The sequence below is a fragment of the Bombus pyrosoma genome, linkage group LG5, assembly GCF_014825855.1.
Source record: "Bombus pyrosoma isolate SC7728 linkage group LG5, ASM1482585v1, whole genome shotgun sequence".
In the NCBI taxonomy this organism is placed as follows: domain Eukaryota; kingdom Metazoa; phylum Arthropoda; class Insecta; order Hymenoptera; family Apidae; genus Bombus; species Bombus pyrosoma.
In genome coordinates, this window is record NC_057774.1 from 1,295,007 (window position 1) to 1,320,245 (window position 25,239).

A 25,239-nucleotide genomic window follows, 5' to 3' on the forward strand; every position below is an offset into this window, starting at 1 on the left:
AAAAAAAGTATTTTCAGGATCACTTTCGTCGCTAGCCTAAACTATAATATATTAATAAAGTTAACTAATATGATATCCGATTCAAACGTATATGACTTACAGAGATAATCTTTAGTCTTCAATAGTTTGCATGCACAAGCTTTTTATACTGTTATGGTAAAATGGACAAAACAAAACCAATAAGACTACGAGTATTTATGTCTGCGTTAAAAAGAAGAAAACAAAACGGAAATTTATGTAATTAATTATCGTGTTTTATGGGATTTCCAAATATCATTAAACTTTTACTCTATAATATTTTCCTGTTCTTAATCCTATACATGTATGTATATGTATATACGGACGTATATAGTAAATTTCAGTTTTCTTTTTTAAGCACCTTACATTTATAATAACTAGGTACGAAGGGTACACTTACTTATTGGAGACTTTTGTTGGTTTTCCATCCACTCCAACGCCGGCTAACGTGCGACATCGGAAATTTTCATAATGTACATTATTTGTCACGTCTTTCAAATCTTGCAAATGCGTCCTAATCACCATGTTTCGGAGTGCTATGAAGTCGCAATGTTCCAAATTTTCCACTAAACAATCGAAAGAAAGAAAGCATGATTTCTGCTCGAAATTCGAACGAAGCTAAAAGATATAGAGAACTATTCTCAAGCTATTCTCTAGAATTATATACCTTCTGCAATTCCCCAAGGATATTTTCTTCCACGAACTTTCCTACCATCGTGTTCAACCACGGTGTTTGCACCCACCACCGCAAACGGCACTCTTTCTCTAAGAACTTTATGCAGTTTGCTTTCTTCTTCTTCCTCTACTTCCGGGAACTCGTAAATTTTTATCTTGTGTTGCGCTATCTCGTTCAAAATCTAAACAATCAATAACGACAGATTCCAACTTTAAAGACGACCAAGCAAGGTTACACCGTTTTTCTAACAAATCGGTTAACGCAAGTTTATAATTTAACACGCACCTGTGCGAGCTATCAGCGATAACTATTCGACATACGAAGCAACGCGAAAGAAGTTTGTTTGCGCGTCGATACGCGATTACAACCGGTTTACTCGATAATACGAACCTGTTTCTTAAAATGAGCACATTCATCTGGCGTCATGGTGTCCGCCTTCGCGATGACAGGTATAATGTTAACTTTGTCGTGAAGACGTTGCATGAACTCTACATCCAACGGCTTCAAACCATGGCCGGAGGGTGCGACGAAGTAGAGACAACAATGTACTCGACTGTCTGGTATCTGCCGTCTCACTACACGAGACTCGGCGTTCAGGAACTCCTCGTATTTTGATTCGATATATTCGATCACCGGCACCCAACTGAAACAAGAATATCTTTCTTAACTCTTTGTTGCGTAATTCGATTCTAAAGCTGTGCACACGTTAGTTTCATTGAAATTACCAATTGCTGTTGTCGACCGCATCGCCAAATCCGGGCGTATCAACGACGGTCAACGTGAGATTTACACCGTTCTCCTTTAACAATACTTTGCTAGTCTCTACGGCTACGGTTTTCTTCACCCTAAGGCTAGGACCAGGATACTCAGCACTGTATATATCAGCGAGGAACATGGAATTGATCAAAGTGGATTTTCCTAGTCCTGACTCACCTATGTAGACATATAAAAATATTATTTATCAGAGTAAGGAAGAATAATTAAAACTATGGAAATTAATTACTAGTAGGTTTATTTTGCTACACGACCAAGCATTCTTTTTTTTAATCTTCTTTTAGGGGGCAGTTTGAAATACCGAACGGTACCCTGACCTTTCTGCCCGCGTACCTTGAACTGACCAAAGTGCCGCGCCTTCTCTCCTTCAAGGATAAGCGTCTGAATTGCTCTATTTACGGAGAAATGGCTCGGTTTATACCGGTACTAATAATAGCAGCACTCCGCCTATATTCTCGAATTTCAAACTTCCATGCAGACGACGCGACGCGACGCGACGCGATCTATCGCCACAACTTCTCCAGAATCGCGCTTCTCATTGCAGAATATCGATCGTTTATTATTAATCGACTTGGTCAATATCTTTTTATGACATGCATTTTTACGAGAAAAAACAAAAGAAAGTAAGATACATAAATCAATACAAATTCGAATCGTAATTCTCCTGAAGGAAGAAATTTGTATACGTATCTCGACTTGAATTTAATGTCCAGTGATTTAAGCTGGGAACTAATTGCAAGGTAAACTTGATTTTAAAAAGGATTTTTGAAAGAAAATAAGGAGTATGAGAACCACTGCTGCTTCGAGTCAGCCCTAATCCAGTCGAGTGAAAGAGCGTTCTGCACGTGTTAAACAGATGGAGGTTCATAAGGCAATATCCTCAACGAAATTGAAATACCAACCGGAGAAACGGATCTCTTTGTCCCTGGATCTAGGAAAGTTAAAGGACGACAAAAGAAAAGAGAGAAGAGGAAAGAAAAAACAAAAGTCCGGCGTGCGTTTATTTGCACAATGGATTGATATCCGTACTCGTTAATGCGAGAAGAGGGACGCAGGAGAAGTCGTAGCGTGCATTTTTTACGGCCCCTTTGAAAAAACGAATTCCCTTTACATTAGAATTAGAACTCGCCTTGGCCATTCATTCCTTAGCCTTACGTTCTACGCGATCATTATTTTTCCGCGCGACTCCTCTCGCGTTTTTCTCTAGATTTCGCGTATATGCAACCTCATGTCACGTTAAAGAAACTCTGCATATTCTTGAAAGTATCGGTCGTTGCACTTAAATCGATTAATCCGTAATTATCAGTAATTACCGTAATTACCATTACCGATCAAGCGACCAGTATTTACATAAAGAGTACCTTCCCGAGTCTAGAGAAATCGAGTATGTCGTAACGTTGAGAGCCAATTTATTAAAGTCCATCGAAATACATACGTATCGAAGTAAATTGCACGCGATACTACTTGCACCTGTTTATCTCGATACTACGATGTAACATCAACGAATAACGTAGTCGACGTTGTACATAGAGCGGTAGACGCTTTTCGTTAAAGCACGCGCTGCGATACGAAGGGTCGAGAGACCGATCGATTCGTTTTTGAAGAAAAGAGAAAGAGCAATACGATTGAACTAACCGACGACCATCAGAGTAAAATCGAATCCCTTCTTAACGGCCTTTCTATAGACTTGGTTAGGCAGATTCGCGAAACCCACGTAACCATCGAGTTCTTTGGGCTTGGTCTGTGGCGTTGGTCGTGGATGAAGAACAGCGGTTTCCTTGTTCTCGCTGCTTCTGTTCGACTCCCGTTTATTGCTGTCCTCCGATGCATCGTTTTGATTCAGGATCACCGTGGACGGAGGTAATCGTGGCTTGGAAGCAGGCGCCGACGTTGCGACGCTCGTGTACACGGTGGAGGAGGCTGGCGGTGCTGTGTTGGGCGAGGCGAGCGTCGTGATCGTCGTGGTCGTCGTCGACGACGTACTCGTCGACGACGTGCTCATCGACGACGGGGCCTGCGACGGAGGTTGCGGAGGCGGCACCGATGGCACAGATGGCGACGATATTATTCCAGCGTTGTCGCCTTTGAAAAATAGCTCGCGCTTCGCCTGTATCTGCAAACGAAGAATATTTACGCTTTTTGAACGATTACATCGACCGTGATAAGTGATCGAGTATTTGAAGAAACACAGCTTTTAACGTTTCGAAGACCGTACGTATGCGTTCTATAGTCTGAATTCTCGCGTATTTTTCAAGCGATTGGAAAGGTTGAGAAGGTCGCTCGGAAAGTTCGTACCGATTTACATTTCGACTCGACATACGTTTATCGAATTATATAGGGTGGCATTTTGTTCCACAACCTTTCTCCATCTTTCACGCTACTCGAATATTCCATCCTTCCAGAACCTCTCAGGTTCTTCGGCGAAAAAGTTTTCGATATCGTCTTTTATGTCAACCAAAGAGTTAAAAATCCGAACGAACTTCCCGAGCAGCATCCAACGAGTGTGATATCTTATTAAAAATCATTGCTTTCCTTACCGTCTTATTCAACGGTAGAGCTAACGTTTTTATTCGCGTAAAGTATGTAAGATGCGAATTCGCGTCTCCAATCCCCAAGGTGTTAATACGAAGGACCGTTCCGTACGTGAACAAGAAGGACGATTCTATCCGATGTATATCGTGATATGTATTCATTTTTAGCTTCTCCGAAATCATCACAATACAGTACGCGTACCGTCGATAACTTGCAACGTCTTTCGATTCTAGAATCTCTGTAAATGTTATTGTTGTTCCTTCTTCTATTACGTTATTCAGAGGTCATTGAGAAATACCTATTTACGCCAATAACCATCATCAACGGGGAAAAAATAACAACACGTACCTACCAACGGTCGATATGTCTGCAATCTGCCCCAAATACATAAATGCTAGCAGCATTTACATATTTCTTCCAGTTTTTCCCCTACTCTCGCTGCTATTAGCTATCTTTTAAATCGTACGGTGACACGAGTATGCACGCACTCTGATCCAGTTTCAACCTCTGTTCCGTTTTGTTTCAAACCGTTCGTATATTATACGCTATACGAGGACATGTACCAATTGTTTTTACACCGCTATAGCTTCGTTATTCGAGGCATCGTTAGCAGCAGTCGGATCATTGATCCGACCGCGCGAATTACAGCCAGTCTATCCTCTTTCCTCGCTTCTGTCCATCTTGCACTTCTATAATAAACGCGGCTACTCTCATCTAGTCCTAAGTTCGCCGATCTCCATTTGCCTCTTCCGTCTCTCGCTATCTTTTTCCTCGTTCGCGTGCCAGGAAGTTTGAATCAATCGAAAGGATCAACAAACACGCGTAAAAACGCAAACAGGCCAAATAATAACGCCACGTCGTAAAGGAGCGACGGTTTGTTTGTTCGCGATCGATACACGCTTTACGTACGTACGACGCTTGCGACGAGCTATGGTCAACTTGGAGTGGCGGTGTGTCTTACGAACTTCCGGCCGGAAGTGGCCACTGTGTTCACCGTACTAAACAGAGACCGCAGACTACCGTTGACGATTTAGGCTACGTAAATCTCGGGCAAAATATATAGGTCGAACCAACACGAGCGACGAATCGAGCAACTTTTTCCCATAGTTGGAAATATACGAGCGCGTACAGGCTTCCCAGATTGAATTCATCGTATCGCGCACGGGAAAATCTAATACCGCGCGTAACGAAGTTGTATCTTCCTTTTTTTGCTTTCGATTCTTTTCCATCTTCGGTACAGTCAACGTAATTACGCCAGTAACGTTCGTGCGAATATTAGAAACGTACAAACCTTCATCGTAGAAATTCAACTACGTATCGCGTGTTTCGAAGAAAGGCGCGTTTAAGAAAAAATTTGTATTTGCTTTTTATCTGGTGCAGCCTGGTTTCGCGAGGCAAACTGAAAAGAGCGTCAGAGTTTCCGTTTGAAGCGCGAAACCTTTTGCGATCCTCGTTGCATTGCGCGACGTCAAAGACAGCCACGTTCTCCCACCGCTAGACGCGACTCGCAAATAAAAAGGAAAAGAAAAATCGTGTACGCCGCCATGCTTTAATACCGGAGCGTAGAAACGAAGCGGCGTACAGTGAATCATAATGCGCTACGTGTTCCGTTACGATTCGATCCTATCGGGTACCGCGCGTACGATATAAATTAAATAGCTGGCTCGTGCTCGTTAAGGAGCGGCGAGAAACGTGCGTAAGGTCAAGGCGGAAACGACCGTTGCTTACGCGCGCGTCCAATTTTCGACATCAAGTTTCGCCTTTCCCGATATCCAGCTGGTCGATAATGTGACGCGCGTTCGCGTGTGTTCGTTTGAACGCGTCACGTAATAACGAGGGGATCTCGAAGGAGACTAGCTGCGGCTAGTTCTTCCATTTGCCGAGTCGTAAATTCCCCGAGAGTGGCTTCCTCGCGCCACGGAACCTACGTAGCTGACCGACTCGCGGAAATGGATCGTGTTCGGTCGAAACCTTTGTGTGTTTGCGTATGTGTGCGCGCGCTTACAGAAGCAGCACCCAGAGTCAACGTACGAACGATTGCACTTTCAGGGTGTTTTACACATAGGCGACTTCGTCGACATAGACTAAACTGTATCGTTATGCGCGAGTGTATGTACGTGCGACGTGATGGTAAACTAGCGCGTCCAAAATCGATCCGAAACGTGGATAACGGATCGTTGGAAGGTACCTGCTTTCCATTTTTTTTTAACACGGTTACAGGCGAGCGAGCTAAACGGTAAGTGGAATAAGCGAAACGCTTTAAGCAAGACGCTGGCCTCTCTTAGCGCGCGTAGAGAACAAAAAGGGTGTACGTTGAAGGGAAGCTAAAAAGTATCAGAGACGCTCTTACGTTTCCGTGGAAGCTAAATATATACGTACATATAAGCCGTGGTGAAACTAGTTTGACTAAAAGGTCGAGACGAAGGTGGCGCATCGACTCTGGGTGGCCTCGACGATATCATTTCTAGGAAAAATCCACAACCACGTTGATTACGGAGACGCCCTTTATTTACGGCACGATGTAACACAGACTTGCACGCGTCGCATCCAACGAGGCTGGGCATCCGCCAAGAAAGAGAGGCTCTCTCTCGGTCGAACCGAGTGCAGCATCGTGGAACAGAAACCGGTCCGGTGCGCTGTGTAAGACTGTACGACAGCCAGGCAGCCTCGTTCCAAAGTCCCTTCGGAGAGATCCAAAGGAGGTGGTGGACCGTAGTGGACGCACCGTGACAATTTAACCGTGCAACTCGCTTCCTCTCTAAAACCTTGAGGCTTGTCGGATAGAAACACGAAACAATGGAAAATCGAAGAAGCTCCTCGAAATGTAAGATCATTCCACAACCGAGAACTCGGTCTCGAGGTCTACCTCCCATCATCAAGAATGACGGGCTTCTCGCAACGACGATACGCGATTTTACGCAATACCGTCGCTACGATTACAATTAAACAAAAACATGGCAAACATGTTTTTAGTTTTACGGAAGTAAACTGTTCTCACCTTCCATCGAATATTCGGGTCATTCGTATAAATCGGCATACGCAACATGTTTTCCAAATGACGAACTTTTGAAGGAATCGTTACAGATCGAAACAAAGAGAATTCGGTAATCGCTCAGCCCTGGAACAGGAACGAGGTTGCTGACTGCTGCGACAGAAGCAGCTCGATTTTTCGCTAACTGCCGAGTAAATCGATCGAGATCTATGTTCGTAGGTTGACGTTTTCAGCGACGAACTTGCACACTTTTCGTCGTGAAACCTGTACGTTTCTTAGACCGTAAACCGTAGAACGAAATTCCGTCTGGAAGATATTAACCCTTAGAGTGCTGAATACTCGGAGCCTATGCCATCCATACGGACGGCATGCTGCCAGCGCTGACAATCGCTGTGGACTGAATATTTTTTCGCTATACTGAACTCTGTTGATTGACTATTCAAAACGCAAATCTTAATAAGTTATAGTAATTCTTTTGCACGAGATTAAATGATTCAAGAGCGTTTTTTTTTAGTATTAATTATTTATTATGAACATTGAAATTTACAATAAACTAGAATTTTGGTAGTAAACTAGAAAACAATAAACTAGAAAACTAAATTTAGTAAATATAACACAAGTTAATAATTCAGTTGTGCGTGAAAAATTTCAAAACGATTATCGATACATAATCCGACATCGCATTTTCTGCATTCGTATCGCGTGTCGTTCCTTCTCTTATTATTCACACAAACAACACATTTTCTTCTTGATAATTGTGTTGTGCCGGCACGATTATTCTACCAAATATTCAAATTGGACAAATTGTGAATGCAAAGTATTAAATAAAAAAAAAAGAAAAGACAGTTTCTTCGGACGCGGCATTAACATTGAAATGCATTTATATTTATCTTACACAAACGTAATAGTATTACTTCTGCGTAGGTGCTCGGAAAAATTGACAAACGCATATATGCGTCCTTAGTCCACACCGATGACTTTCGCCAGACGCATATATGCATCCATAGCACTCTAAGGGTTAAGAAAGAAAACGCGTGTCAGCGCGGACAGTGTCAGGTCGGTTGATCGTTTTAGCGAGATCGAACAATGACGATGGCTCTGGAACGACGACAACGGTTAAGAAACCTGTACAAGCTTGTCGTTAATTAAGGGCTTGCTAGTAGCGGTCTATTATCAGAGGAATCTAAACCCCACGTAGAACTAAAGCAGCTACTTGTATCGTATCAAAGCGGCGAGGAACAAAAGGATTTCAAAAGAGAGACGAAACGATGCTGAAGAATCTTACTTTTTACGGAGCAATCGATTTATAATCGACTGTTTCACGATGGTGAGTCGTTCTGCCGTGGCCGATACTTGACATCCGACTATCGACCTACGCTTTGCTTTCCTTTCTGTCGCCAATCTCGACAGCGCCATATCGCGTAGAAAATTTAACTTGAAATTCAAACTTGGATTCGAATATTATGTATTTGAGTTGAAAACGAAACGTCTGATGTACACGGATCGTAGGTATCTGCGTATACTCGTATCTCTCTACGGGATGCGCGCGACTGTCAATGAGTGCACCATAGAACACCATCGCGCGATGACACGCGTACGATCGCTTAATACGATTCTGCAACTCGACGCAGCATCGTGTATCGAGTATAAATTTCCCATTCGCGCTTCCAACATTGGTAATTCGTTTTCTCCCACGGCGCTGCTACGTCGATTTGCGAACGAACAACGAACGAACGATGGTATCGGTAAGATAGAATCTTCTTTCAACGAATGCAGCCTTTGCGCGAAAAACAACAGCGACTGTATGAAAAATATATTTTGAAATAACAACGTGAAAGAAGGAAGAAAATACGAAGAAACAGAGGGAGATAAAGGGAAAAAGAAAAGTATTAATTTATTACGAGCGAAGAGACTATCGCTGCGATCGGGAATCATCTCGGGCAACTTGTCTTTCGCGCTTAAATTTCTAACTCGTGCACCGTCAGCTAAAAGCAGTTTTTGCCTCGAGGGAAATCGCATTTTATCAGATTTTCCCTTCTTTTCGCGAGCAAGCTTCGGACTTAACCCTGGCGAAATACATCGTAACGACGCAACGACGAAACGTCATTTCCACCGTCTTTCGCGCAACTTTTAAATACTCTTCTTCGCTTGTTCCTTTTCCAGCCATCTTACCCCGCCCGCTTTTACGACCGTACAAAATGGAATTATTTCGCCGCACGGAATATTTATTCGTTGATGGAACCCCCGGCTTGTCCGAAAAAGCTCTGTCGTATCTTTGTAGTTGTATAATTTTTCTAGTCGTCGTGATTCGATCGTTGCGGATCAACGTTTCCTTTTCTTGGTATTATCCATAATACGGATCTTGTTCGTGTGAACGTCGAACGCGTTGCCGCTAGACCGAAGAAAATTACCGAGTAACACAGAGGAAATACGATAAACGGTAACTCGTGACAGCGTTCGAATATTTGTAGAGACTTTTCACGTACGCGTTGTGCGCGAGATCTGTGTCTTATTACAGTGCTTGCGTTTCAAAATCTTTTATATAAAAAGCCTGACATTTACGATATACAATGTGCGTACAGATACGCGTACCTAAAAGCTTTCCGCGGTAAGTGTTCGAATACTTTGGTCAGCCATCGTGTAAAGGTAAAGAAGAAACGGAAAGTGCAGAAACGAAACGCGTCGAACAGAATCGTTCGATCTTTTCGTTGGGGATGAGGCTTGGCGAAAAACCTTGGACCATCAGTGAAAGCTACGCTATTTCCACTGAGGGAAACTCCTTCCGGTGGATCTAATTCCAGTGGAAGGAAAAATCCTTCCTCCATTCCTCGAGATAAGAAACGTAGCGAATCAGTGATCGACATCGAACTTGTAAATAGCGAAACAACCACTTGCAAACCATTCTCAACGAGAGATAGGAAATTGCGTTTAATTTCTCGGTATAACGAGAACCAAAGTTTCGGTCCTCGCCTCGTAACTGTCTATCGTTTAATATCAAAGATTAAAAAGCAGATTTTCAAATTAAAGACGATAAACTGCAACTTTGAAAGCGGCTAGATACATCGCAAAGTTTCGCTAAATACGTGCAAATTTGTACCTGGCAATGGCCTGCGCGTTGATATTCGTCGCTTTACGCGACGTCGGTCGATCGCATAGAAAGCGCAACGAAGAAGCACGGATGTGACATAATCGATAAACCAAATTAACAATTAACGCGAGGTTGCTCGAACGAGTCGCGTTACTGGCGTCTGGTTTCGTGGCCGTTTCTTCCAGTTGCTCTCTCGAGATTCCATTGAGAACACGGTGAACCGATATCGCGAACACAATGGAGCCTTAAAGACCGTTTGAATGAAGCGCAGATGGCTTTCGCGATCGTGCAACACCTGTCGCGTTCATTTACATCGTTGCAAATCTACACTGGCCGCATAGATCCGTCAGATTTTCCGTTAACTATCTTCCTCGTTGGCAGATGTTAACCGCGTTCAGACAGATGCTCTCTACGCTGCCATCGTATTCAATTTGGCAAACATGGCATCGTGTCAGCAAGGAAGAATTTTGGCCAAACCGAGGACGCATCTTTGCGAACGCATTATAAATTATCATAAAAAGAAAAAACAGAAATTAATATTACGAAATCATACTTTTAAAGATGTAAACATAGACAAATTATTAAAATATGTTTTTGTAAGTTAACTTGTGCATAAAATCGTTTAATGTTACTCATAAGACGCTCGTCACATACGCGCAAAATCATCTCGAGTTGCTACTTCGCCCGACCGAAAAAATCTTTCTCACTAATTCTGAATAGTTATTGATCGTGATCGTCGTCTAGCAGCTAAGGATACGCTAAGAACAAACGGTAACTGCATTTCCTAACAGCTACCGCACGTAGAAGTTGTACCGTCTTGGAACTGTTAGGAATTTGCATCGATAATATTTGGACGATATAAAAATAGCGCAGAGAAAGGAAGCGTATACACAAATATGGATATGTAACTTGTTTTGTCCTTTTTTCTCATCATATAAATAGTCACTTACAGTCAGTTGTCAGAATGTGCAGTTAGTGTACGTACGAGTATGTACACAGCAAGTCCCAGAAGTATTCCTAATTTTCTCTCCGATTGTCGACTTTGAACGACTACTTACTAACGGTATTTTTTATAATACAAATTCGACATAATAATAATAATTATTATTATAATAATATCAAAGGAATATCAGTGATAAAAATTTTTCTTTGAATTTAAAATAGTAGCGTTTCGCATGCTACGGTAAGTCCTACTTTGAACGATCGACATCTTTTAAAATACAAATTCAATATCGTCGATAAGAATTATTTTGACAGGTTTCGAGATTCTTATCGATGATATGAAATTTGCACTTTAAAAGATATTGACCGTTCCAAGTCGGCAATTCGATAACTACGAATATCTACTTGCGTGACTCATTGTCATGCACACGTACGCAACGATATGACACGATGATATACTCGTTGCTTGCATTTATCCTCAAGTTCTTATTAAGTGTATTAACAGCTCGTACGTCGGAAATGAATACGAAAAAGAGAGAACGACGGCAATAAAGAAACGGTGGTATCGGATCTGTGCACAAAACTATTCCAGATATGTACATATTTCGTTGATTTCCCAGAGGAGCATCCGGTGCGTCGCTTTTTTCCGCCGGAAGTGGAGGAGAAATTTTACGGCGGAGAAGCTCGCGGTTCTGACATATATATATATATAAGATAGCAGGTTGCTTTAAGTTGCCTGTTCGGAGAAGGAAAGAGCTGATCGAGAAACAACAAGATCACGATCTATCGGAAACGTCGCCGCGCTGGTCTATCCGTTCGATAAGATCCGTGGAGAAGAACCGTTTCCTACGTAAGGCCTACATGGCTGCCAAAGCGAAGGCGTGGAAAGGTGCCCTCATCTCACCAAACAGAAACCTCTGATAACAGATTGAAGAAAGTCTGGTAATTCTATAGACGTCTGGCAAGCAACGAGACAAACGCATTAAAAGTCGCATATACCACAGTGTCTGAAACCTTCAGATTATTACTTTATCTCGTGTCTTACTGGGAAGAAAATATTTGTAGAATCTTCTTTACGAGTATGTGGTACGTACACGCGAAAGTGCTTTTAATAATAACGCTATATCACGAATTGCTAATGACTTTAAAGTTTACAAACACTATATATATGTATATATAGTATGGAACGAAACGTAAGATAAGGTAAAGTAAGGTAAGGTAAGGTAATGTAAGGTAAGGTAAGGTAAGGTAAGGTAAGGTAAGGTAAGGTAAGGTAAGGTAAGGTAAGGTAAGGTAAGGTAAGGTAAGGCAAGGCAAGGCAAGGCAAGGTAAGGTAAGGTAAGGTAAGGTACGGTAAAGAAGGTAAGGTAGGGTAGGGTAAGGTAGGGTGGGTCGCATTAAATTCATTTTGATAGATTCGACGCGTAAGGCAATGCTATTGACGCGATGTTCGAGTCCGAAACGTTTCGACAAACAAACACGCTTTAAATCAAGCGATAGAATTGTTACACAGGTACACCGCTCAATAGGCCAGAGAACTTGGCTGCTTCGTAAGACGTTGAACGCTGCCAAAGTTTCGCTGGCATTCCGTGCGATATCGTCACAGTGACAAGCGATTGCTTTCTACTTGAACCTTAACCATATGTGCTTCTCATATACGTATAACGCTTTAATCAAAAACTTCGATAAAGTAGAAACAGTCGCGCTAAATCGAATACACGGCTCTTCGTCGTTCTTCGTACAGCTTTATATCAAATTGAATTTATCAAATCGATCCGATCGCACCGCGGACGATCATGAAAACTTGTCCATCTTTTAAATATCGCAATATCTATCTGCCGTTTTCTACGTTCTACGTTTTCGTGTTTCTCAATTTTTGCATTTTTACGTATACGCATTCTCGCATGTAGGTCTAACAACAGACCTAGTCCAGAAGTAACGCCATGAAGCGTTAATAATAAGAACAACCCTTAACTATCACGGATTACCGCGCTCAACGAACGGCTAATTAGCCAAGGATTTACGAAATATCATTCCGCGACGTGGTGATTATTCGCTTGGAATGCAAGTGTGGAGCGTTGGCGATTCGCGTGATGCGCGGATAGCGTTGGAAAATTTGCCCCGCTCGTTTAACCCGTTTGCTCCGTCGCAAATTGTACACTGCACATTGTACATTGAACACGTAGCGGACTCGGAAATAACTGTTTTCATCGACGTGGCGCGACTCCTCGAAGTTCTTCAAAGTCGAAACTCGTAAATCGCGGTACCGCGTGTATCGTGCAATAATTTTATTATCGTTGTGGCCGTTTAGTCTCGCGTGGCCCAGATTTCTGCAGTCTAATGGTCCGCTCTATATCGTTATAGCAATTCCGTCCTCTGTTGTATTTAATTCGCCTCGAATCCTTCGTGATACAACGAAGCTCGTAGACTCGCGCTGTCGTGTCGTCCGTCCCATTGAACGTTCTCGCGCGAAACCAGTTGCGATATAGAACAGCTGGAACGCGGTTCTCGCATCTGTCGTGGATACGTAAATTCGGTCAGCTTTCCCTCTTAAATTTCCTATTCGGTTTGATCCGCAGATTTTTCATATAAATTTTGAACGTTTCAACGTGAAACGACAAGTTTCTTTTTTGCTGTTTTCTCTTGCGATTCTTTAATACGTATTTGGACAAGTTAATTGCCGAATATAAAGAACAACCTGTTTCAAAACTGGCAGGCACTTGAAACACAGCAAGCAAGCAACGGTCTGCCTTTATTCGACAAAGAAAGTGTTTTTTTGCGACTTGTTGCAAGGGCGGAGCGCGGGTTTACTTTTAACATAGATCGAAAAGCTTTTGTTCTTCGTGAAACGTGTTGCCAGTGCTTCGTAAAACGCGCGTCAACGTTGCTCTGTGTTTCAAGTACTTGCATCGTATATTCGCCTAACCACGCGCAGTCAGTAACCGAACGATTGATCTTCCCTCGCGATTTATAAAATCGTGGAAAAGTCTCAGGCCACTTACAATAACGATTTCGTTATCGTAAAGAGTCGTAATGTGTATTTAACTCTGCTGCGTTGTTCAGTTCGTTCTCCGTTCGAAATATTTCTTATATCCGAGGAGAACGCGTCGTAATACGCGCCAGCCCTTGATCGAAATTAACGGCGATGCGCCTTCCTTGAAAACGTAATTACACAATGCCGAATATAATTGTTCGAGTACTCTCGTTCGTTGCTGTATTTCCTTCGCGTAACGTTTGCATTTTCGTTCGTAGTACCACGTTCTCGATGCACGTTGCGTTTTACAACGATCCGTTTTGTGTTTTTCAGTGCCACGGGGAGATACTATTTTATAAATAGATATGAATTAATCGAAAGCACAGACACGGAAGGGGCGATGATAAATACACGCTCCAGTATCTAATCGGTCTTCTACGTAATTTGCGTTACGGCATTCGCTTTTGCATACCGATGATTGCAGTGGATTCGCACCAGTGATTACGAGGCCTGGATTTTTTCCACACTGACGCGACGCGACGCGACGCCACGCGACGCCACGCCACGCCACGACGCTTCCACTCGCGGATGCAACGCGGCGTGCCACGTAGTTTTTAGAATACAATGCCGTCACGAATATAATAGAAACATTCTTCTCCTCTTGAGTCAACAACGATGCTGTCTCGTTCTCCGCGCAATCTCGCCAATCCGTAAAGAAGACGAACAATATGATTTTCAATTTTCATTCGCTTTCTATTTGTTTTACGTATTATGAAACTGGCTGCGACTGAAGACTCGGCCTTCGTCACAGTTTTCTCAAACCGTAGATTGCAACTATTATCAGCGTATAATTCCTTCCGTGGATGATGGGAACATCGCAAATTTAGCGGACGAACGTGGCCCGATATAAAGCGAAGAACAGTAACGTGTGTAATTAACAGTTGCAAATAGAGCCGTTTCGGATGGTGCGGCGGGTGAATCGAAACAGTTGAACGTAAGGGGGGAGTCGTGGAAGGTCGAGGGGGATTGTCAGAAAAATCGGTAGCTGCTAACGCCGCGATCATTTTCAGCTCCACCCTCTTTTTTCATTTTCTCGGCGTAAAACATTTGCATTTTTTGCTCGTGTAACTACGTGTTCAGATCGGTCCGAGGAAACACGACTCGTCAACCAGCTTCCCGCCGTTGCAATCACACGACCGTTCCATTCACGAGTCTGCTCCACTTTTAAGTTACGGTTAATCAAAGGAAGGTGTAGAAATCGAAGGGCACCGAAAACGTTCGATAACGAAATTATTGGGTTACAGGCACGAGCTTCTCGAGCGTGGACATAATTGCTCGTATGGAAACTAGCACAAACGAGATTCCGAATTTGCTTTTTCCACCCCGCGATCGTAAAGCGTATCGATCTGCTAGCTATGTGAATTCTTACGTGGCGATTTTAACACGCAAAGAGCAGAGTACTGCTCAGGATATAGAATACTATGCATGTACATATGTATGTATGTATGTATGTGTGTATTTACCGATCTGTGGACATATTAGCAGACCAATCGATTAAAATGAAAAATGAAGCTACACGATCGGAGAATAGTCGAACCTTCTTTTCGAAATTTCTTTTAGCTTCGTTCAGTTTCGCAACTACAGCGTCGCGGTATTCCCTTGATATTCTTATAAACAATGAAATAATAAATTACACGTTCTTATCGAGGGTCACGCGATGGGATGACCAATAACGTAACGGTTGTACAACCATCGCGTTATTAGAGATTAGAAATTGTATCTTCTTTTCTTCTCTTCTCGCAGCTTCTTTTCCTATAGACGAAACACGTCTAAATTACGAGAAACATCGTCTTGTTCATTCGTTTTTTAGAAAAAGAAACACGTATTTGAACGGCTTTTCCAGCCAATCCTCGAACCAAGTCTCGTTAATCCTACGAGGAATTGACAAAAATGGCAACTTCTGTCTTAATTCGGATAGCGAGCCTGCGCGTAACCCAATTCTCTGCTTAAGTGAAATTCTCCGGGTAAACTGCATCTTTCGAGGCACGGTAGTATTCGCGTGTCCTCGACCCGTACGAATTTCCTTAATTAACGTTCTTTTAAGAGTACAGCATGGTGAAATTCTAGCAGCAAGATGCTGTGTCTCGCACGTGTCGACACAACGTCTCGGCTAATTTCGTTCAATTAACGTTCAAGCAAGCCCGGGAGAGACCGCCGCGCAATGCCACGTTCTAAACGAGCCACGGGGAGAGATTAGACGTCGGGCCTCTTTCCTATCAACCCGTTAATCCGTTTTATAGTTTCCAACATTCGAGCAAACAGCCAGCTACTCTATTTTACTAGCGGGTTTTACCGGGTAACCGGCAAAATATACGTCCCGAGTTCCTACTGAACCGTACAACAACGTGTACTGGTTCGCGTTTCCGATGATCGAACACAGAGGAAAATCGTTTTGAAACGATAACGTTCGTCCGTCTAACCGGCTGTTAGCGCCGATCGTTTGAGAGGAATGCGCTGGATAACTTTCTCGTTATTCGATTATACGCTACCAATAAGTTTACACGGAGGGTAAGGTTTCTTGGAACGCGGTAAACCAGGAAACGTTCGATCGCACGTGGCCCTTTTCTCGTCGACGATAGTTCTTCCACGAAGAGGAGCCAGGGAAAATAGAAAATAGATAATAGTAAATTTGTAGACCTGGTAGGATCTCTGGCGGAGGAGGTCGGTAATATATGGCGACACGAGATTCTTTGAAAATGGACAAACAGAAAATAGAGTAACTCGAAGTAACGGACGATGAATAGGCTGCTTTTATATTTCACGACGATTTATATGAACGCCACTAATACGTGTATTTCGTCTTCGAAGTTTTACGCGTATATACGTACACATGTATATCTTTGCATATCGTATGCATTCTGTATACTTTTAAGCTTCCAAATTTCGTACAAACGCATAAACATCCACAGTTTAGAGTCTATTGAGATGGACTTATAAAGCATTTTAATTAGTTAAAACTTAAATCAGCAGCCGCTAATTGATCTTCAAACAAAAAATATACTAACCTACTACTATAGTCTAGGCAGAGCCTGCAAAAATGAAATCGAAGAGACGAAGCGAAGCTTTCGCTGTGAATGCGCAAGTTCGTTCAGAGAAAGAGATAGCAAGAGTTTGCCACGGATCTCCTTTCTCTCTCGGCGGTTCTCCTCTTATTTATTTTTTTTTTATCTACGACTACGTTCGCGTTTTGTTTCATCGAAAAGTCTATCGCGCTATTTGTGTAAAACCGTATATAAGCATGCGGTGAACATGCCATAAACAGTTAGGTGCACACGTATCTCCGCCGAGGGTTGGAAATGGAAATACCATAGAGAACGAGGAACATGAACGTTGTTTGAAGCGAAAAAAACAGGGAGAAAAAGTGGGACGCGGCCTGCTTTCCTGAAAGGGTGCTCTGTGTGTCGGGTGGGCGGGTTTCCCCTTCGTGTTCCAACGGAATCAAACCAGGCTCGTCCCAGCTATGAATTTACATCGAGTATACGCTAGCCGAGTCTTCTCTAAACGTTCTCTCCTCTAAACCGCGTTGTTCCGAAACTGGTTCCGCTAGATCCTCGACGAATAGACGTACGACTAAGGACCTCTGGCGCAACTTGGCCAGTATCATTGGTCGAGTTTCACGAGTCACGATTTACCGATTTACCGGTGTTGATAAATTCTCTCGCGTAGCGGCAACGAGTAACGAGTTTACCAATGAGATTAGATCGAATCTTCCGAGTGAATTTTACGAATTACGAGTGGAAATGATTTTCGAGTAAAATCTGTTTGCGCGAAAGAAACTTTCGTACGGATAATAGTACGCCGAATATCAAATTTGTCTCTTCTTCAGCTCTGACCAATTTTTTAACAAATATTCCTTACTCCGCAATTTGAAACAAAACTTCTTGTATCTTTCAACTCAGTCGGCGACGATCACATCGGCCACTGTGTCATCTACGTACGTAGAAGAAAGAAGGGACTTGAAAATTTTTTCGACCAGCTGCATTTATCCGAGACGGAACAATGATCTCATTTAAGGTCGACCACGATTACGGAAGTCATAAATTTCCATTTTATCTATCGAGCCAGGCTTCTCCGTCCTTCTTGGAAGCTTCCATCCTCGTTTCATCACCGATTCCGTATCGGTAAAGACTCGTAAGAGGCGATGATCGCCGACGTCGATAATTTCTTAGTCACTTTTAACGAGAATTTGACGCGTATATGATATTTTGATACCTGTAACTTGCTACGCGAACGAAAAATAATAAACGGCGAGGAAAACCCATCGACTTTTGTTCTATTGACACCACTTTTATCATCGTTCTGATTAACAATTTTGGACAAACGCTCTTCCACGATAATTTTCCTCGCATATTTGCATATTTTTGTATATTTCCATGCTCGCCGTCCCAATAAACGTACAGGTATCTACTTGCGTTTCAATGTCCTGAACAATTTCCAAACGATATCCCTGCGTATGCATATACGACGCCTTTGATTTAAAAACCACTTTCAAGTGTATCTGTTTGTCGTTTCGTGAGTCACGAATTACAGTGTATTTTTTATTGTCTATGACGCACCATCGGGGGTTGAACCCTCGGTTAAAATCGCCCCGTAACACGGACAGGACCCCTTCCTCCGAATATAAGTTCGAAGGGTAGCCATGTGCGTGATCTCAGTGACTCTCAAATCTTTACGACCACGTGTCCGCCCCTAATATTGCTTCCAACTTGGTTACAACCAAAATGCAATTAATTTCGAAACTTTATCGAAATTACCTGGTACATGTATTGCGATTTATAAAAATTGAAGAACTTTGACAAGGATCGTTCTCGTCACCAGCCCTTGATTCACTTTTCGTCTATCGAGATTAACAAACAATCCTGGTTAATTAACGATATTTAACTTCTACGATGGAATTTTGATATGTATATATAAAACAATAGGTAAAACACTTAGCGAAACAACGGTGTATCGAAGAGTTAGATACGACTACTCGAGTTTCCAAGGCCAAAGTATTCTGGTCTTGCTACTTAAATTACATACAACACTCCTGCGGTGCTTATTTATTCGACAGAACGTGTTTCATCCGTTCGAGTTTCCGACAAGTTGCACGAAATTTAGTCTAATTAAAAAAAGGAAGGATATAAAAATAAACGCGGACTATGGGAGGTATGGTTCGAGGTTGAGAAATCGGAAGCAAATACTTGACGCGAGAGAATTAAAATACAAGTCTCCCGCGAGCGAAAAAGCCCATGAAAGTGGACGTAAGAACGATGCCCCATATCCCCATATGTTCCTCCCTCGACCGCCTTTCTTTCCATCGCTCTTGCCATACATCCAACTAGACTAGCAAATTCTTTTTCTCTCTCTCTCTCCCTCTCTCTCTTTCTCCCTGTCCCTTCGCGCATGCAACCATACTAGAGAGGGTACATAGGGTAAACTTGCCACGTGTTCGATTCGAAAGGATATTCTCATCGATCTTTAGCTTATTCGGAGATGCAATTATTTCACCTATATAACGATAGGCATTTCTAAAGAAAATTGAGAAATTCCACGAACCACGATCGTCGCATATTGTATTACGTATCGTACACACGTGGGTAGTATACCGAATTGATAAAGTTCAAATTTTGGAATTCTGAAAATTCTAATTATCCTTTTATGTGCGTAGCGATTACATCGAAGTCTAATTTTTTATTTGTCCAGGCTTTCGAAACACCCGAAAAACGCAACGAAACGACGAGAACGCGTCTATCACGTTGTATAATATAATCTCTCGTGAAGCTTACGAATCTTTGGAATAAACGTAATTCGTATGGAAGAAAGAACTCTGAGGCTAAAATTTCATTTGTTTGCCTGAAACCGATTAAAATCAACGATATTTATTTAACATGGAAATTATCAAAGTAAAGTAAGTATAAAGAATCACGTAATATCATGAACGTGAAATTTCGAAAATTATGCACAATTTTCAAGTACGTACCTATGAATTAATGCTCTCAGTTCTTTAATAGCGATAAATGTTGATCGTAAATCATTACTGAAATTGCATGTTGCAATCATAATTAATCATTTATGTCCGATCGAAACGATAGCGATTTTTTTGTAGAACATTAACAAGCGTCGACTGGAACTGGTTAAGCCGAACCTAGTCAGATTCTGTGAGTCATAGGCAGCTTTCTCACGGAGTCAGAAGAACGGAATAAACGGAACGATCATGTGGTTCTTTATGCGGGGTCCTCGAATGTCGAAACGACTGACGAGCGACCTCCAGCGTGTCAGGGATATAAAATTTGATTCTTCGAGAGGCAAAATTGAGTTACGGATTACGGAGTCACGAACAACCTGATAGAACCTCTCATCTACCTATCGAAATCTTCAACGGCTTTCGCAAAGTTCACTTGCATCTACATCTGTAGCTTTCGATTTACATATTACGTTAGAAAGATTTTCTACTAAAAGGTATAAAAATATTTTTATTCGAATCTGTTTCGAGATCTCTGTAAACAAGTTAACTCTACGTATTCTGTAACGTTACAACTACTATAACAATTGGATAAATAAATAATGCAAAGATTATAGGAAACAAATATGACAAGTACAATCTTGTTAATTTTCTCGTTTTCGCGTTACTTAGTGATGAAAAGGATGCACTTTCTTGCATGATATGTTACAACGTACATAATTGTAAGCTTTATTTTAATATAGATATAAAGCTTTTAGCAGTAGCTAACAAATAGATAACAAACCCATAAAGTTTTGTGAGCAAATTAACGGCATACTTGATATCTAGAATATCAGAAACAATATTTTAAAATATTTCCAGTGTAAATACTTTCCAAGAGAATTCCACGATCAAATTTAAAGAGAGACTGAAAGTTAATAAAAAATTTCATATCAGTCATATTGGCCGTGGTTCGTAAATTTAGCGTTAAAAGAATGTTAAAGATCTACAACTTTGATATAAGATCCCTGTGTATAGCAAGGATTAACATTCCACGCAGTTTCCATGGTTGATTAATCTTTTTGTAATTAAAGCGTGTTCGTCCGGTACCTTTATAGACTTATCGATTTTAGATTTACGATGAAGCTCCTCAAAGACAACTAAGGTTACAAGTTCTATGACCCGGCCCGTTAAACGCGAGTCAGGTTGAGTTAATCGATATGAAATCTACCTTAAAGACTAATCGTCGCAATCTCGACTGCGAACTTGCTATTTGTGCCAATTGAATTTCCTATCCCATCCATATCGTCGATATTCGATGTTACTTCATTTTATATAGTTAATGCATGTATCGATTCGTTTACACGCGAATAAATCATAGTCTCAACGATTTTACCGTAAACTGAAACACTCGATCTATTACACAAGAAAAGAAGAAACACTTTTCATTATTGGAGAAATATATATCATATTAATTTTTTACTAAATGAATTCCTGCAGAAAATATCTCAGAACCAGTATATACCTTCTCAAATTCGTTTCAAATTTTACCAACACTATCACGATACGCGTATCTCGTTATAGTGCTAATCAAACTGCAAAATATTTTATATAAATACATAAGTGTTCTATGATAATGTAGTATGAATAGCATATATAGCCTCGACCATAAAACAAAAATATCGAAACTATCGAGAGTAACAGAAAAAGACATTTTCAAAGAGAGACTTACGGATAATAATCGATACGTGATCGATATTTCTCCGTGTCTAATATTTAGGCTTACCGACGTGGTGTCGCCGTTTGATTTCTCCCCATCAAGTATCCTCTGCCTAAGGGCAAGCCTGTCGAGGCTCGCCAGTCTGTAACTACCTCCAACTTCGCGATCTCGGCTCAATCGTTCGGTCGTGCCGCTTCCATTCCAACCGGCGTTAAAACTCGACGTGTATTTTGGCAAAGTTGGCGGTGGCACTTGACGCGGTTTATCACGGTTCAACATCGAATTACTAGTGTGCAAAAACGACGAATTGTTCGAGACAGTCCTCGTCGTCGACGACCAACCGATCGTCGTTTTTATCCCGTTGCTTTGTGTACCGGCGGAGCCGTTTTGATTTTCGGTCGACATTTCTTCACGATTTCACGTGATTTCTATTCCACACGATTCTTTCTCTCCTTCTTCCCTATATCGAAACACAGCTTGCTATATTTCTAATTTCCTTATTCCTCTTACTAAGAAAATCATAATAGAGAGTTGTGTCACATTTCCTTCCTTTTCCTTTTTGTCTAAGGATCGAAGGAAGTATAATTCGTGTGTATCTAGTAGCGTTGCAGTAGGAAAAGCACTTTTAATAAAAAAACAAAGAATGTACTGTGAATATAATAACTGCTTAGAGCTAGCAATGAATTTTATCACATACGAGTACGCGCGCGCGCGTATTCTCTCTTAGATCGCCATTTATCCTGATTTCCCACAAACGTTAAATTCAAGAAATTACAACGATTACTTCATCAAAGATAGTGATATTACAAAGAACTTTGTATAAGGCATTAAACTCTCATTCAACTCCAATTGTAGAAGGAAAATGACAGAGAGGGGGGAGAGAGAGAGAGAGAGACAGAGGGTGGGAGGGAGAGTTGCAAAAAAAAAGATTCCTTTGAGCGAATCTTTGGTCACACGGGCGGAGCAGGAGATACAAAAAAAACAATGGATTTCGAGTGTGAATTAAGATCCCTTGAATGGCGATATGTTGGCCCGCTGTGAAAATCACGACGTGCCCTTGGAAACGCCTTTGTTACACAGGATCAACAGAAACTATATCACGGTCATAGGCTTTGCTGATAATGTTACAAATGAACGCACTATTCGAGCACACATATAACACGCACGTATACATATATGTGTCCATTGTAAAATGATTAATCATCTCTTTGCTCGGAAGAAAACCAACGAAAATACTCACTATATTATGACTTTGTGTATATTATATCTGTCACACTGGAACGGGAAAATTTGCGTACGCAAATATGAAACGGCACTGGAGTGCCACAGTGTAGTACAGTACTAGTGTAGTACAGTGTAGTACTAGGAGTAAAGAGTGAGAGAGGGTAGTAAGAAAAAGAGTGAAAGAGGGAGGAGAAAGAGAGAAATCTCGTGCATCGGTTAGAATTGCGTGGGCTCATGAACGCCGGTGTTGCTGCTGGTGATTCACGCTGTCGGCAAACCGGCCGAACGTGGCCACGTTCACTCTCACTTTTCTATGCATTGTTTCATTATCGATTATAATTTCTCCGTATTTTTTCTTGTTTTATGAGAAAAGAGAAGATTCAAACAACGTTATTCTTCGTTCCACCGGATTGGCAAGTAAAAGAAAAACAACGATGGGGAAGAAAAAGTTAAACGACCTCTCTCTGCCAAGCACAGGCACTAACACACGCGCGCATATATGCACACAGTCTTGCCAACAAAGGTTGACGAAGCGACAACACGAAGACCGACTCATACGACTCGCCAGACTCGGATGTACTGCGGTCCCTAACGCTAACGAACGACCACGCCTGACGCAGCTACCACCAAAAGTGGGGGTAAGTTCGCTACATTGCCGCTTGTGCTCGTCGGATAACCAACGAAGCTGGCTGCCTCTCTTCACTGCGCATGTGTTCCATGAAATAACGACGACCAATAGGAACACGCTATACGAGCAGCCTGGCGGATCAGCGAACATATTGTTCTCACCGTGTATATAGTTCGGTCAGTGTTCCAAGCCGACGAATCATCTTGTTCAAAACCATTTTTCCTAGATCACAAACGAAGATATACCGCAGTCACTGTCCTACGAATCCAAGTATTTCCATTTAATTTCGATTTCTGTTTGGGATTACGTAGTTGCTAAGCTTTCTTTCGGTATAATCTGAATTTTGTATTTCAAACTGTATCGTAAAAAATTGAAATTATTGCGAATCTACATACATTGCGTATCCTATGAATAGTATAGATTATAGATAGATTACAGATGAATGTATCGTATGTTAATGTCAATAAGAAGGATGAAGAGAAATTTCTAATGTGAAAAAGTTGTACGTTGCCATGTTACGACAATAATTAATGTTATGGTGAAGCTCATTATGAGCTATAGTCCAGTTTGTTAATTAAAATGAATGAGAAAAAGCATTGCTCTTATTTACCGGCTGTTTTCATGGATGTAAAATGTAACTACATACTAGACTACTCGGGTATGGTGGCGCTAGGTGTCTGGTGAACTTTTTCTTCGTTGTTCGTTAATTCGAAAATTCCACATAACTGCACCTTATGTACATAATCCTTTTTAAAAATGTACGAATTGATATCTAATACGACTTTTACAAATTTTAATACCAAACATAAGATTAAAAGCAATAATATTCTATTCGTTGTAGTATCATTTGTTAAAGAATAATGATTTCAGATTGTAAATGATAGAGAGCACAAACAATGTGTTTGTGAATGCATGTGGCATTCGGAAATACAACGATACACATAGCTTAATAGTTCGATGTTCTTATTAGCTCAGGTTCAATTAAGGCCACGATGCTTCAAGTATTCTCTGCTACGTACATATATGTATACATACTTGCTAGTGTCACGTTAGAATACCAAGCATGACATGGCTACTCGGCAAGTCAATCGGCGATCATTGACACCGTAAAGAACTCAAGTTACACAATATTATTCAGATCATTGTCATTATTTCTGAACGCTTAATGAAACTTTTGCAATTCTCGTTCTTTCGGTACTTGACGATTTTTAATAATTTCATACCGCTTTACCTAAATGTATCACAGTTTGATATCTAACCTACTTTCAACGTTTATCCTTCGGCCCAATATTCGAATAGTATTATAAACTAAACTAAAAAATAAAATAATTTAGAGAATTTGCATGTAGATAAGGATGCTAATAGAGCTTAACCTTGATTGTATATGTGTATATACGTATATAGCGAAGAAACGAAATCGTTTACGAACAATATGAAACATTTTGAAATGTCATTAGTATTGCAACGAGAAACATCTATCACGATTGTAGTGACAAAATGTGAAACAAATCTGCCTAGCTGGATATCTTTTACCATCGATTGCTACTTCTTTCGTAAATCTTTCGGTTTTTTTAAACTACGTATCAGCCAGCAACAATTCGACCTTGTTATTTTCGTTCTCTTCTTTCCCATTTATCTGTATTACTTGTTATTTCTCGTTTATCAGAAATTTATTATCGAACGAATAA

General features: G+C 41.3%; 1 protein-coding gene across 13 annotated transcripts in view; it reads right to left on the reverse strand.

Annotated features, from left to right (window-relative positions):
- The window catches only part of LOC122567474 (septin-7-like), a 45,277-nt gene that overhangs the window by 8,260 nt on the left and 11,778 nt on the right, over nt 1–25,239 (reverse strand). For 4 of the 13 annotated variants that reach the window (XM_043726019.1, XM_043726018.1, XM_043726017.1 and 1 more), the window contains exons 1-7: nt 22,940–23,471; nt 21,766–22,159; nt 3,104–3,581; nt 1,420–1,627; nt 1,085–1,337; nt 686–875; nt 419–584 (exon numbers count right to left, since the gene is read on the reverse strand). In XM_043726019.1, the coding sequence (XP_043581954.1) occupies nt 419–584; nt 686–875; nt 1,085–1,337; nt 1,420–1,627; nt 3,104–3,581; nt 21,766–22,104 (1,634 nt within the window). In that variant the 5' untranslated portion in view covers nt 22,105–22,159; nt 22,940–23,471. Of the gene's footprint in view, nt 1–418; nt 585–685; nt 876–1,084; nt 1,338–1,419; nt 1,628–3,103; nt 3,582–4,005; nt 4,239–4,348; nt 4,665–5,291; nt 6,305–21,765; nt 22,160–22,939; nt 23,513–25,239 lie in introns of those variants that run through there. The other 9 variants (XM_043726025.1, XM_043726028.1, XM_043726024.1 and 6 more) reach the window with 5 other exon arrangements.